Genomic DNA, 14,606 nt, shown 5'->3' with positions numbered 1-14,606 from the left:
ACTTAAACTTGGAGCCTTGCCCATAATAAGAGTTATTACCAGAAATAACGTTTTGTGGCCTATCTTTAGGGCAGGGCAAACATCTCGTTACTGAACATCTGCTCTTCTTATCCTACGAATGACTTTCCTCCCCTCTGAAGTCTTACCCCATCCTTAACACAGAATGCCATATATACCTCATTTTCCTCTTCTGTCTCTGAACGTCTCATGCATGTTCAGTTCTCGTATGTACATATATAATCAAATTTGGTTATTTTCTCTTGTTAATCTGTCTCATGTAGATTTAATTATCAGACGAGCCAAAAGAACCTAGAAGGACAGGAAAATTTCTTCCTCTCCCATGATATTCAATATTGTATTTAGCCTCACCTGATGTTTTCTCAGGTATATATGTATGTGTTTATGATCTCTTCCTATCAGGAGGTAAGCACACTAGTCTGTGAGCACACTAAACAGTACCGGTCTTTTTCGGCACCACCAAGATGGTGCCCAGTTTGCTGTATGCATTCAATAAAAGTTTGTTGAATGACAAAATGAAAAGGTATCTGGGAGCAGCTTGGTTGGAGGGGGTTCATCCCATAAGATAGTCTGCCTGCACCATGCGATGTGGATAATGTCTTATGGGTAAACTTTTGCCAGTTACCCATTAGACATGAGCCACTAGAAGATATTAGCGCCTTAAAAGTAACCTGGCCTTATCCGTCATAGCAATGCAGTTGAGATAATTAATCGTTTGCGTGAGGTCTCCCACTGGTTAGTGATTGATTCAGGAGTTGAAGCCATATCTGTCTTTCTCAGCCCTCTGCCCCTGGCGCCCAGGAAGGTGCCAGGCTGAGACCACAGGGCGTCGTCCCACCTAAACCATCCCTGAACTCCAGCAGGGCAGGTCTTGAACTTCAGCCTCGTGGAGGGATGAAGATAACTGTACAATCCCTCCAAGAGATTTTCCACCTGGGTCTCCCCCAAGGCCAGCTTGCCTCCTGCTTCAACATGTCTCATATCCTTGCCTCAGATTCCCTGCATTTGGAGAAGCAGAGACTGCCCACTCCCACTTCCGCTCCCCATTTCCACCCTGCCTCCCCTGGGGAGCCTTTAAACAGAAAATGAAAAGATGCCTGTGAGCAGGAAGGTGAAGCAGGATGAATGTCACAGACCCGCACCCCTCAGACAGGACACAGGCCGGAGCTAAAGTGACGGGCCACTGTATCCTGTGAGAGGAGATGTACCCCGATCCTGCCTGCTGAGGTGTGCTGGTAGGAGGTCACATTAGCACCAACGGGAAAGGGACCTGCCAATCAGGACAGTGCTGCTGTGTTAACCACTCACCCACCTCCCCACATCCAAGACAAGACCTACAGAGAAGTCTTCATGAAGATGCAAGAGGTGTTGGACCCCTCCTGATGGAACAAGAGCTCCGGCCCAGGGGCCTGGGCACACCTCTGCCGGCATCACGGGCAGGGGGAGCCTGAGCGACCCTCTGGTTCCTGGGGCCCAATGTCTGCCCTAAGCACCCCCACTCCTTAGGGCACAGGGCACATGTCCTGAGATGCTCCTCCCATGAGTATCTCATCCCAAACTAAGCGGGACTATTAGCAGCTTTAGGCAATTGCCTATGTGATTTAGAACAACAATTTCCCAAAGGTGGGTGCATAGCAGAAGGTTAAGAAGCTTGTAGAGAGGCTCCAGCCCACTAGGGACATGCCCTGTTCATATCCCTGGGCTGAGGTCTGGGCGAATCTGTGTTGGCTGTAATTGTTTTCAAAGCTCCCCAGGTGATTCCGCTGACCAATCAGATAAAGTCTGGGAACTTGCAAAAGAAAGATCACCCTTGCTTGTCACAGGGGCCTGAAAGTCTGTCTATAGAGTCACTTCCTTGGGTCTCCCAGAGCTCCATTAAGCATGATGGGCTTTCCTTCGTATCCTGAGACAGGGAGAGTTTATCAGCGAATGCGTCCATCAGGGAAACATGGTGGGATGTGCCAGGTCCTTTCCACCTGGGGACACATCAGCGAACAAAACACAAAACTCCCTGCCCTCATGGAGGTTACCTTTCGACATGGTGTTAGATGGAGTTAAGTCCTCGGGAAGAATATGAAGCACAGAAGCGGGGAGAGACAGGGAGGGCGTGGGAGTGTGTGGGTCTGTGTGCAACGGGACACAAGTTGAAAGCACATGGCCAGAGAAGGTCTCACCGAGAAGGTGACATTTCAGTGAAGGGTTTCGAGCCAAGGAACAACATAATCGACTTCTATTTTAACTTTATCAGTCTGGCTATTGTGACCAGACTGAAAAAGGCAAGAGAAAAACAAGGAGACCAGATCCATCTAAGTGAGAGACGATGGAGGTGAATTAGTTCTCTGTTGCTGCAAACTGAATGCTAAAAACCACACAAAGTTATTCTCTTCCACTTCTGGAGGACAGCAGTCCACCAAGGGTTTCACTGGGCCCAAACCAAGCTGTTGGCAAGGCCGTGTTCCCTCCAGAGGCTCGAGGGGAGTGTGCTCTCCCGCCTTTGCCAGCTTCTAGAGCTGCATGTGTTGCATTCTTTGGCTCGTGGCCTCTTCTTCCATTTTCAAGGCCAACAGTGTCTCTCTCCTCTGTCTTCATGTCATCTTCTCCCTCCTGTGTTAAATCTCCCTCTGGCTCCCTCTTCTAAGGATACTTGTTATTGAATTAGGGCCCACCTGGCTTATTCAGGATACTTTCCAGATCCTCAGTTTCTTTTGCTATATAAGGTTACATTCGTAGGTTCCAAGGATTAGGACCTGGATATCTTTGGGGTGCCATTATCTAACTTATCAAAGGAGGCTTGGACCAGGATAGAAATGATAATAGTGAAAAATGAGCAGATTCTTGGATTTGTTTTGAAGACAGAGTCAATTGAATTACCTTATAGATTGAACGTGGGGTGTGAGAGAAAATGAATCAAGGAACATGCCAAGGCTTTGGCCTGATTGTAAGAAGAGTTTCCATTTACTGAAATGAAAGACTATAGGAAAAATGTTTGGGGGGGGATTGATGTCAGAGAGTTCAGGGGTTCGTGGATATATGAAGTTTGAGATGCCCTATCCAAATGGACATGCTGTAAAGGCCACTGGATAGAGGAGTCTGAGCTCAGGAGAGAAGTCTATGCTGGAGGTTATCAATTTGGGAGCCTCCAGGGCGTCTTTAAAGCTTTGAAATCAAATGAAATTATTAAGGGTGTAAATATAGATAGAAAACAAAGAGGTCCAAGGACTGAGGCATGGAGGACTCCAATGATTCAAGGTTAAGGAAATGAGGAAGAACCAGCACAGAGAGACCAAAAAAAAGAAAGAAAAAATGAGCAGCTGATGAGGTAGGAGGTCCACCAGGAGAGGGTGGCGTCCTGGAGGCCAGGTGAAAATAGGAGGCGGAATTGGGGGTGGAGGTGGAAAGGACCGCTAAGCCCCTCGAGGGAGGTGTGTACCTATGGGACCCAAGGCACACCTCACCAACTGTCATGCAAGAACTGGTCCCAAGAACACAGGACATGGTGAGACCAAAAAGGAACACCCACGGAGCCATTGATACGGGAGTCCTACCACTACATTCTCGCGGGTGGCTGGGTTGGAGATACAAAAGCAAATATCCGCTTGTACCCCAACAAGGGGCCTTCCTGCACCCCAGTCTCACTGGCGGCCAGGCGAGACACAAAGCAGGACCCACACGATTTGCAATCCGCCACCTGGTTTGCTAACCCCACTTGCTAGCCGCAATCCGCCATCTGCTTCTCTGCCAACCAACGCACAACCCCTTGCTGACAGCAATCCGCGCTTGCTAGTTCAGCCACGGCAGTTATATCAGTGGCCAGTGGCTAACTGGTTACAGCTGATGGCCAACTAGTCACAGCTGATGGCCATCCACTACCCGAGCCAGCACCTTTCCACGTGAGGCCGAAAGCCTGGAAACTGCTCTCTGGGGCTCTGTGCCCACCCCAACTCTAGCAGTCGGCACCTCCCCCACCCCAAAACACACACCCACACAGACACCCTCCAGCACGAAAATTAAGCCTGCACCCTAGGAGAAAAGGTCTACAAGCCTCTGGCCCACACTCCTGCAGCGATGTCTCTAGGATGTGGGAAAGCTGTGTCTTATCTTTTAGACCCCATCTCCCTGGCCCCACCTGTGACTCCCCAAGGGGCACGTCTGTCACCTGCTTCTGGCAAAGGAAAACATCTCAAGCAGCAAGGTCTCCATCTGCTTGCCACCCTCTGAGACCCCTGGCACTGTTATCAACTGGGTGCTCAGATCATTAGTTCCTGAGTGGAAAGCCCCAGTGGCACTCATGTCACCCATAGGGCGATTCTCCCCAGGGGGCCTGACTGCCATTCGGAGCCATTGTCTTCATGCTTTAAACTAGAATAGAATGCTCTCTTTAAATAACCCTATTATTTCCTGCATCATATACGAAACATCCATCACATTCTCAGAGTCAAATTGCAGGCAGTGTCTGCATTACACAGTCTACACCAGATATCTTGAAATGTCTACGTTGCCAGGCAGTTGCGGAATCTCCACATATATTTACCACCTCTTCCCTCCCTTTCTTCTCTTTTTCCCTTCTCTTTTCTCTTTCCCAACCCTCCCAGTTCCCCTGGAGCTTTAACTCTACTCAGATCACTGGTTCTCAAGCTTGGCTGCATATTGTAGTCACCTGGGGAATGAAAAAAAACCTATGCCTGGGTCCCCTTCCCAGAGATTCTGATTTAATCGATTTTAGGTGTGAGCTGGGCTTTGGAATTTAAAAGCTCCTGAGGTGATTCTAATTCACAGCCAAGTGTGAGAACCAGTGTCTTAGGAGACCTGAGTAGTGAACCCCAGGGCAGTATTCTAAAAGACACAGCTGGAGGAGATAGATCTATCTCCATCTCCCTGCCCTGCCTCTCCCTAACATTCCTGGTTTATAGGACAAACACTCGGTGCCAGTTTACCCAACTGAGCACCACCGCTTGATGCAGCAGCATGTTGTGTGATACCCTGAATCTTCCACATGCATGATCCAGGGGAAGTCCTGGTGTACTCTACATACCTTTGACTTCCCTCCTAGGACACCTTCAGCCAACTTTTTATTTTAGCAACATCGGAGCTCCAGTTGCAACTCCAGCTCCAGTTGTAAGCAATGGGACAAGTAGGGTAAAGTGGATGGAAACACCCCCAGGGCACACACGTGCGCGCGCGCACACGCACGCACACATGCTCGCACATGCACGCACACAAACATAATCACGGAATCAAACTTAAAAGTGGAATTCTGCTGGTACAGAAATCCTCCGATAGAGAAGTAGCGTCCATAGTGTCCATAATGTCTGTTTGTGTCACTGGTTTGGAGAATTATGAGGAAAAACCGGGGTCCCTTGCCACCAGAGCTGGTCTTGCTCAATGGGCTACACTGCTTAGGAGCAGCCTGCCCCCTCCCCCACTGCTCTCCCCATCTGGGATCCTTAATTGGCAAGATCTAAACAGTAATATGCCCAGGCTAGATCCAAGTCTATTAAGTGCCATTGCTTTCAGGCTCTTTGAAAAATAAAAATTGGCATGAGTTTCCAGAAAGCAGCTTGGTAATATGTCTCAAGAGCTTGAAATATGTCCAGTTCATATCCTTTCATCTAATTAGTTTTACTTCCTATCCTAAGGAAATAATCAGAGATGTGGTACAAGATTTATGTACAAAGCTCTTCAACAAAGTGTTACGTTTAACTGCAAAAAATCAGAAGTCACTGTACACTGTCTATAAATACAAGATTGGTTTAATATATCATGCTATAACAGTACAGTCAGACAATGAAATACATTGTTAAAACTTTATATTTTTAAATAACTTTTATGATGTGAGAAAATGCTCACAATATAATGCTAAAATGGGGGTGGGGAAATGCAGGTAAAATGATTCGTTTTTCAGTTTAACCCAAGTATGGCTATGTACACTTATTTGTGGAGAGGAAAACCCTGGTCAGAAATATACTGCGGTTATATTAGTGGTTATCTGGATGGCCTGGTGGTCATCGATTTCTTTTTCTGAGTTTCCCAAGCTTGCACTGTCTATAATCAGAAAAAATAAAACTGTTATTTTTTTTTTGAAATGAAAAGGTATCATCTCTCATTGTGGCAGCAAGCTTCTATCAGAGACTGATCTCAGAAGTGACCTTATGATACTCTCCCTCCTGTCACTGCCTCTGCTCCCACTGATACAGCCGAGCCCTTCCCGCCCTGCTGCCCCCGAACCCACAGCAGCTTGGACGAGGATGAGCAGGGGAGCCTTCCAGCCCCTCTCAGTCGTCCAGCTGGGGGCTGGGGTTTGCTTGCTGGGCAGTGGGATCTGTGTCTCCCACGAGGCTGTCGACCAGTAAGGACGGTGTGTCATTATTCGCCATCCTCTCAGCACTGTGGGCTCAACAGGAGCCTCAGGAATGAGAGAGTTCTTGCACAGACATGCAGGAGCACACTTATCCATTTTGCCTCGAGGTACTTATTAAGCGTCTCTTGTGTGCCAGGCAAAGTTCTCCCTCGTGCCCCTGACACTGTTAAGGGTTGTTACTTGAAGGAGCTGACTGATGGGGCTGAAAAGGCAAGTTTAGGACTAAAGCTGGGGTTCCACGTGGAAGGTAGCTCCACCCTGCTAAGCAGTTGCTGGGTAGGAGTTTGGAGTCATGATCTCACAAAAGGCCCTCTCTCTCTCTCTCTCTCTCTCTCTCTCTCTCTCTCTCTCTCTCTCTCTCGCCTTCAGATGGAGGTGATTGTTGGGGACTTTGGGATCGTGGTGGTACCCCGGGATGCAGCTGACACAGACCGAATCATGAATCACTCCTCAATACTACGCAAATACAGAGTGAGTTCTCCATGTCCCTGCTGGCGTAGCTCTGTGACGTGGCCCTTCTCGGCGAGGCCCGGGGGCTGCAGGAGTGAGGACACACAAGGAGGTCAGTGTGAGGGCCAGGCAGCCCACTCTCTCTGTTCTCTCCCCAGAACAACATCATGGTGGTGAAGGATGACATCAACCATCCCATGTCCATTGTCAGCTCAACCAAAAGCAGGTACGTTGGACTCACCGTGTGAGTAGAGAACGGGAAGGAGCCAGACCAAGGCTAGAGCAAAAGTGTGCAGAAACCAAAGGGAACCCCTGGAGCCCTTTCATACCTGTTGGTGCTTTCCCTTCACAGACCCCCAGGGCTTGTGAGAAGGGCCTCAGGGAAAGCATCTTCTTTCCTATCAGGCGTCTGTAGGAAGGAAAGGAAGTGGTCCATCCTAAGAAGCCCAGTGAGACTCATTTTCAGGAGACCATGGTGTAGAGCAACACAAAGGAATGAAATGAGAATAGCTAACACATTAAAATACATACTGTGTGCTTGGGCTCTTCTAAGTGCTTTTCACGACGCCTTTAATCCTTTCCGTAACTCAGATATTACCCTCATTTTACAGAAGAGAAAACTGAACAACAGACGGGCTTAAATTACTTGCCCAAAGTCCCTCAGCTAGAAAGTGGCAGAGCCAGGATGAAATGGAGTCCCCAGGATACGGCAAGAGGGCACTTCCTGATAGGGATGCCATTTACTTCACCTCAGCAAAGGCTGGTGATGGGGTCTTGAGTAAACCCTTTCCCTGAAAGAGAGTGGGCAGGCCAGTCCTGCTTGGCTTCAGGGACTGATGTCTATCTGATTCCTGCCTCTTCTCATCCAGGCTGGCCCTGCAGCATGGGGACGGCCATGTCGTGGACTACCTGTCCCAGCCGGTCATCGACTACATTCTCAAGAGCCAGCTGTACATCAACGCCTCGGGCTAGCAGCCACACAGCCTCTGCTCCACTCTCCCATCGTCCTCTGCCAACACTCCGGCCCCTCCAGTCTCTGTCAGTCCCCCTGTTTCTCTCCTGCCTCTCTGTTCTCCATCTCCTCATCTTGACTGTTCTCCCCTTCGCTGACTCAACCCCCCACAGTGTGGGGGATCTGCAGAGAACCACAGCATACCCTCTTCCACAGTCATCTTTGGACAAACTTTCCTCTAGGCTCTGGGTTGGGGGTGGGTGAGGGAATAGGGGTGGGAGTTGGGGGAAGTGCAGTCCTTGGAGATGTGCTGGTGTCCATCTCCCAGCATGCTCTAGAGAGCGGCTCTGGTGCCCATCCTCCCAGCATGCTCTGGGGAGGCGGCTCTGGCTCTCGCCTTCCCAGCATGCCCTTTACCACAAAGGGCTATTTTTCTTTCTTTCTCTTCTGTTTTTTCTCTTTTTGTTTTGTTTTGTTTTTTTATTGTTGTTGTTCACTCCTCATAGAACTTGGATGAACTCCGTGTCCGTGATTCTTTATGTTTGTAGTCTCCATGCATTCCTGTGGAATTATTTCCCTTTGATAGAATAACGTAACCAGCATCAGCACTCAGTACGTGCGCGAGGGCCACACCCAGTAATGAAGGTCAAGCCACCTCCGCTTTCCCGACACCCTCTACACCCCTACCTACTCACCCTCTGCCCCCCACACAGCAGTAGCACCAGTCTGGGGTCAGGAGCGAGACTTTCGAGTTCTGAAACCTGGGAGGCAAGTCTGGAAATCGTAGGGTTTCTTAGAAGACTCTGGGTCCATTTCCTTAGTTTTGAAAGACCATTTTCCTGAGACTCTGGGCCTGTGCTCACGCAGAGCCAGTCCATCCCCATTTCCTGGTGGCATCTGAACAGTTACTTATTTGAGTTGGGATTGATGGCAGAGTGCAGGTTTCCTGCCAGCCCAGTTATTTCCAAGGATCCTTCAGATTACCATCCAAGCCGTGGGAGGCCACACTTAGCCCCATTTCCGCCTCTGAGAAGAGTCACATATGCAAGGCCAAATCCTCATAATGCAGCCATTTCTGAGATAAAACATGCTCGGAATTCACTCATCCCTAGAGCCCTCTGCTAATTGCAATTATTTATTGCCCGTTTGTCTGGGAAATGTCTCTGTCATAATGTAAGTCCAGATGACCTATGAGAAAGCAATTTATTGCCCTGATGGGAATTGATGACTCTCACCCACTCCAACTGTAACACAGGTGGTGCCTGAGGTCAATTCCTCCTTGAGAAGCAGTGCCTCGGCCTTGTTTCTGGGGTTGGTCTTACCTCCTGCCTTGCTCAGCCACCACTGCTACCGTTTGAGGAAATCTGCCCAGTAGGGGAGTGGGTTCACAGCACAGAGCTCAGAGGGGCATCAAGAGCCACTGAACTGTTTCACTCCTTCTCTCCCTAATTTCCCACCTTCCTCTGCCGTCCCTGGAAACGGTATTGACAGACCCTTCTAGTTGTTCAGGCCTCATGCATGTGCTGCTGGAGAGCCAACAGGAAATAATGTTCTTGTGCTCTGTGTCTCTCATCCAGTCTCTGGCTCTTGGGTTTCCGGTTGTCTTTGAGGAATGGTTCCTGAGCAGCAGGATAATTTTATCAAAATCTAGTACCAGCTATGGTCCAGGAGGGATCGGGTGAGATCTGTCACCAGGGACAACGGTCTTCTCCACACACTTCACATCTGCAATATTGATAGCATTTAGGGAAAGGAACAGGATTCAACAGAAGAGTGTGGTAGAGTAGCATCCAGGAGGGCGTTATACTTCTTGGGTTAAAGAAATAATCTCCAGAGGAAGGAGGGAAGAAATAATCTTCAGTGTTTGGCTAAGGAGCATGGAATCATAAATGAAAAGAATTTGAAAGATTAGTTGATCTAACGTTCTCCTTTAAAAAGATGAGGCAGCAGAGATCCACTGAATTAAATGGCTGATCCAAGGTCAGACAGCAAGGATAGGGTCTGGTAAAAAGATATTCTTTCCCTGACCAGGTCATCACACCACCTGGCCTCTGCCCCTCCAGTTCCCATAAAACTGACCAAGTGGTTTCTACGCTTCTCAGTCTTTACCTGGCATCTTTCTCTTAAATATGTCTGACCCAGGTACTCCCTCTATATGTCTTTGTATGTGCCAGTCCTGGGGGAGAAAGTGATGGTGAGGAAGGCCAAGCTAAGTTTCCCTTAGAAATCAAGAAATCTCAGCAGCTTGGAGGAAATCCCAGAAAGGGACCCTGTGAATCCAAGAAAGGATTGCTTTGTGGAGGGCTGAGAAAGACCCAGAATGCTCAAGATGACATTAGTGCTGGAGAGAGACAGACAGAAGAGCCTTTGTCTGGGCAAAACAGTTGTAAGTCAGCAAATGAAACAAAGGGAAACAGGGAGCTGCGTTCCGTGCGGGACAGGGCTTTCTCAAGAGTATGGAGTTCCTGGATAGAGCTTATTATGAGGCTCCCTATGAGCAGATCCGAGACAGACAAGGTGTCTTTAGTGTCTTTGGTCCACTCTGTTACTCTGCTGGACTCTGGTCAAATGCCATTGAGTCCACAACCCATGAGAGGGAACCGGGCTGGCTCTATGTGCTGTGTGGGGGCAGGAAGGCCCGCAGAAAGGGAGAGAAGATGACCCAAGGAGAAGAACAGGGGCAATGGAAGTAGATTTCTAGGAATGAAAAGGGGCAGGTCCTCTCTTGGTGGATCACAGGGACCGTGTTACAATAGTTTTCCTTTAATACGAGGAAAAGTGAATCCCCTTTTGGGTAGAATTGTCTGTTCCCCACCCTGCCCCATGGAGGTCAAAGGCCCTCTCTCAGTCCAGGGCAGGACATTGTGCTGCGACCCAGTCAAGGTCAACACCAGAAAGATGATGCAGTTTGACGTAGTGCCCCAGATGCCAACAGGCTGACCGCTAGGCCCTGACTTCCCTCCTTCCTACCAAGGCCAACCCAAGGCTGGCATGGCTCAGAGATTATGAGAAAGGCATGGCCTGGCGTGACTGAGTCAAGAGGGGTCTGGAGCCACATTTTTCTGCCTTCCAGAAAAAGTGTCCCTCCTATTTTTCTGGAAGTGGCTGATATGAATAAGAAGAGTCAGGAGGGCAATGCTTTGTATCAAGGACCGGCTCCTCAAGGAATGCCCCTCTGGGAGGGAGGCGGTCTGGTTGCTAGCTGTACCTCATTCTCCACCCCCCCATGCCCACCCCAGGCAGCCTCTGGGTCCTTGCTTTCACTTACCTTGAATGTACATGGGAACAGGGGAGGGAAGTCTCTTACTGAAGTGCCTGAAACCCAGAGCTCGAGCTGCTTGAGACACTGCTCTTCCTGTCTCAGATTGGCCTACCTTTCCCCAGCATTATCTAGTCTCATGCTCTAGCTTCTCAAAAAGAATAAAAGAACTTGCTGTTCTCATTAAGTAGAAAGCGAGACTCAGTCATCAATCTACAGCAAAAGGCAGAGAATTACAGGGAGAAACGACTTGTGTTTAACAGCCTAAATCTATTCTCCCAAACTACACACACACACACACACACACACACACACACTTTAGGGGACGAAGAGAGAGAAGCATGTTCTATTTTATTCATCAAAAGAGTAATGCAAAAATAAACTGGTGGAATATGAAAAGCTCACAATCTCTCCCAAGACTATACTGCAGGAAGACAGACAGAGGAGATGAGAAGGATGGAAACGGACCAATTTTGTAGCTCATCCAATTAGGACACCTTAGGAATAGCATTGTGGTAGTGATGAAGATGCTGTCAAATTCATCCAGTCTGCACCTTCCTATAGCTTCTCAGTAAACTCAACTCTTCACATGGTTTCTTTGTTGTGCAAATTTGGAGTGTCCTATTAGCTTGCTCTGGTTCATTAAGAATGAGTTACACTCTTTGCCTCCTTCAGTCCCAGGGCCCAGAACTCAAGGATTGGCATGGGGAGGGGGAAGCTTTCTTTGAATCCCTTTTTGGTCACTGAATCTGCCATGTTAAGAGGAAGATTTGCTTTATGGAAACCAACTCAATAAAAACTGCATTCAAGTTGCGACACCATTTCACAGTGAAATATTTTGAGTAAAATTTTCTTGCTTCGAGTAGTCACGGACAAAAGTTTTATCAACAAAATGTTTCAATTATGTTAATAAATAAGACAATGCTACCAGAGTCTCGTATTTTGGTCTAGAATCTTCTCTGCTATTGTAGAATGAATCACTTTTTCTTCATAGTCTTATTTGACAGGAGCCAACAGTCATAAAAAATGTTCTTAGAGCAGGAGATTTTCTGCCTGATTCAGCTGATGGGACATGTGTAATAGGAAAGTATATACAACCACACCCAAGGATCGTAAACAAGGAAGAATAATTAGTGATTTTGTTAATTGTGCCTAAACTTTCTCAGTTAATGAAAAATCAAATCTTAGATCCCACCGAGTCTGCATAGTCTGGTCTTGGTTAGCTTTGGCTCCTTCATGAAATTAGTTCTTTATGAAATAAAAATATATTTCTTAAAAGTAAAAACTCAAATAACTTACTTTTGGGTAAAAGATCTTAAGATAGAAATTGTTCAACTCACACTTTGTTTTGGCAATGTAAAAAAGCAGAAAAAAAAAGAATAATTTGTGAATTGTTCAATCCTGCCATGACTCTTAGTTCTTATTTCATTTTTAGTTGTGACATACGTTACATTTTGGTTTACATCTAGATGGTGATCGTCATTAGCTAATATCAGTCATGATTCAGAAGGTGACATAGCAATTTCCTGTGAGGCCAGCTCATTGAAGGCTTAGCTACTTGTTAGATGTGTTGTTGTTTTTAAATCATTTTAGTTCTTAGTATTTTTGTTTTTTTAAGATTGAGATTAGTTGGCTTCATGTATATCCAGGTGGGTTTGGGGGCACAGGTTCATGATGCTTGACATGTCTTATAAATTGATGACTTGTGCTTATGTTTGCCATTTTGGTCAAAAAGCTAAACACAATTTTTTTCTCTGTCCTGAAAGTACATAACGATGAGGCCTTGTTTAAAATAAGGTTTAAACACTGGTTTCATATGCTAACTTTCACTAACTTATAAAATATATATACTACCTATGAATTAGCATACATGGACACACACCTTTCTTCCCTTATGACCCATAAGTAAGCTTCAGGTCTTGGAAATTCCTAGGAAGTTCTGTGCAGCCTACAGTATAAAGAAAGCAAAGAAAAATATCTAATCTCTGCTTTCCAGGTGGGAAAACTGAACCACAGCAAGAATCCATAACATTCCCATGACTATGCAAAACATTAAAAGAAGACACGATAAACATATCACGCTGGTCCTTGAGACTTGTTCCAAACATTGGACATTACTGAGTATCTTCTTACCCTGTTCTCCAGCCTCCCAAGAGCACTGAAAGGAAACCACATCCTGGAATAAGATCAGAAATACATCTGTTAAGAAATTAGTTTATGGGCAGTTTCGTCTCTACCCCCATCTCCAAACAGAAATCCCCAGGAGTCAAAGTGGATAATGATGTGTGTAATCACCTAACAGTGGTGGCACAATTAATCAGAAACCTCTCAGAGAAGAAGTATAAGAAAGCTTTCACTACAAATTATAAATCCTGACGAGAAATCAGAAGGAAAGCTCCTCTAATGTGGCAGGGTGAGGTTAAGACTAGTAACAGAGGCTAAGTCCTGGGTAGGCTATCTCTAAGCCACGTGCCCCTTTTCTCTTCTTAGGGACAACTTGTCAGAACCTCAGAAATGAAGGAATCATTTCTACACCAAGGGAGTCACCTGAGTCACTTTTCCATTCCCCATCTCTTCTCAGAGATCATCTCCCATTCAGCAGGGAAAACATTCTATAAATTGAACACTCTATCCCACGAAGGAACACTTTTATGATTGCAGGTACCTTGGTTATTAACTAACGGGGTCCCTCACTGAGTTCCCCAGAATATGTGCTGCCTAACTGTATGCTCAGTGGACACAGATACCATGTTTCCCCGAAAATAAGACCTAGCCGGACCATCAGCTCTAATGCATCTTTTGGAGCAAAAATTAATATAAGACCCAGTCTTATTTTAATGTAATATAAGACTGAGTCTATATAATATAATATAATATAATATAATATAATTTAATATAATATAATACAACATAATACAATTATAACACCCAGTCTTACATAATATAAGACTGGGTCTTATATTAATTTTTGCTCCAAAAGATGCATTAGAGCTGATGGTCCGGCTAGGTCTTATTTTCGGGGGAAATTGTAGCCAAGCACTAACGATGTATTCTTTTTCCCTTTCATAGTATAGAATTGTCACTGACAAGTGGCTTCCTTCCAAGGGACCACACTTCTCAGACCCCTTGCAAGTTAGATGTGGTCATAATACCGGGTTCTAGACCATGGAACATGAGAGAATAATGTACAGCCCCTCCCAGGCCGGGCCCACAGAAACCCTCCAGGCAGCTTCCTCTTGCATATCTTTGTCCCTTTCCACCACCTGGAATGGAGATGACTGCCAGGGTAAACTTAAAAGTCACATGTTGTAAATGGCAGGGTCTCCGAATGACTACGTGGAGGGCCACCCTGCCAGCTTTCTCCCCATCTAGCATGGCATAGGAGCCAGAAAAAAAAGTCTATTGTGTTTGAGTTATGCACGTTTTTAGGTCTACATGATATCGTAGTTAATCAAATCAAACACAAAATTTTCTGGGCACAGTTGTTAATTATAGCAAGAGACTTGCAGAATATGTGATTGAGTATGTCAAGACAGGATTACAAATTCACTTCCACAGAAGGTAAAGCA

At 46.5% G+C, this 14,606-nt stretch overlaps 1 protein-coding gene across 1 annotated transcript in view; it reads left to right on the top strand.

The window, feature by feature from the left end:
* NMNAT2 (nicotinamide nucleotide adenylyltransferase 2) overlaps window positions 1-8,305 on the top strand; it is a 107,894-nt gene extending 99,589 nt beyond the window's left edge. Inside the window, exons 9-11 of the mRNA XM_033093762.1 lie at window positions 6,746-6,847; window positions 6,985-7,052; window positions 7,696-8,305. Coding sequence (XP_032949653.1) covers window positions 6,746-6,847; window positions 6,985-7,052; window positions 7,696-7,798 — 273 coding nt within the window. The 3' untranslated portion in view covers window positions 7,799-8,305. The remainder of the gene's footprint in view (window positions 1-6,745; window positions 6,848-6,984; window positions 7,053-7,695) is intronic.
* Window positions 8,306-14,606: the final 6,301 nt, after the last annotated feature.

This window comes from Rhinolophus ferrumequinum, chromosome 22 (assembly GCF_004115265.2).
Source record: "Rhinolophus ferrumequinum isolate MPI-CBG mRhiFer1 chromosome 22, mRhiFer1_v1.p, whole genome shotgun sequence".
In the NCBI taxonomy this organism is placed as follows: domain Eukaryota; kingdom Metazoa; phylum Chordata; class Mammalia; order Chiroptera; family Rhinolophidae; genus Rhinolophus; species Rhinolophus ferrumequinum.
Note: the sequence above shows the minus strand (reverse complement) of the source record. Positions and strands in the feature narration are given on the sequence as shown.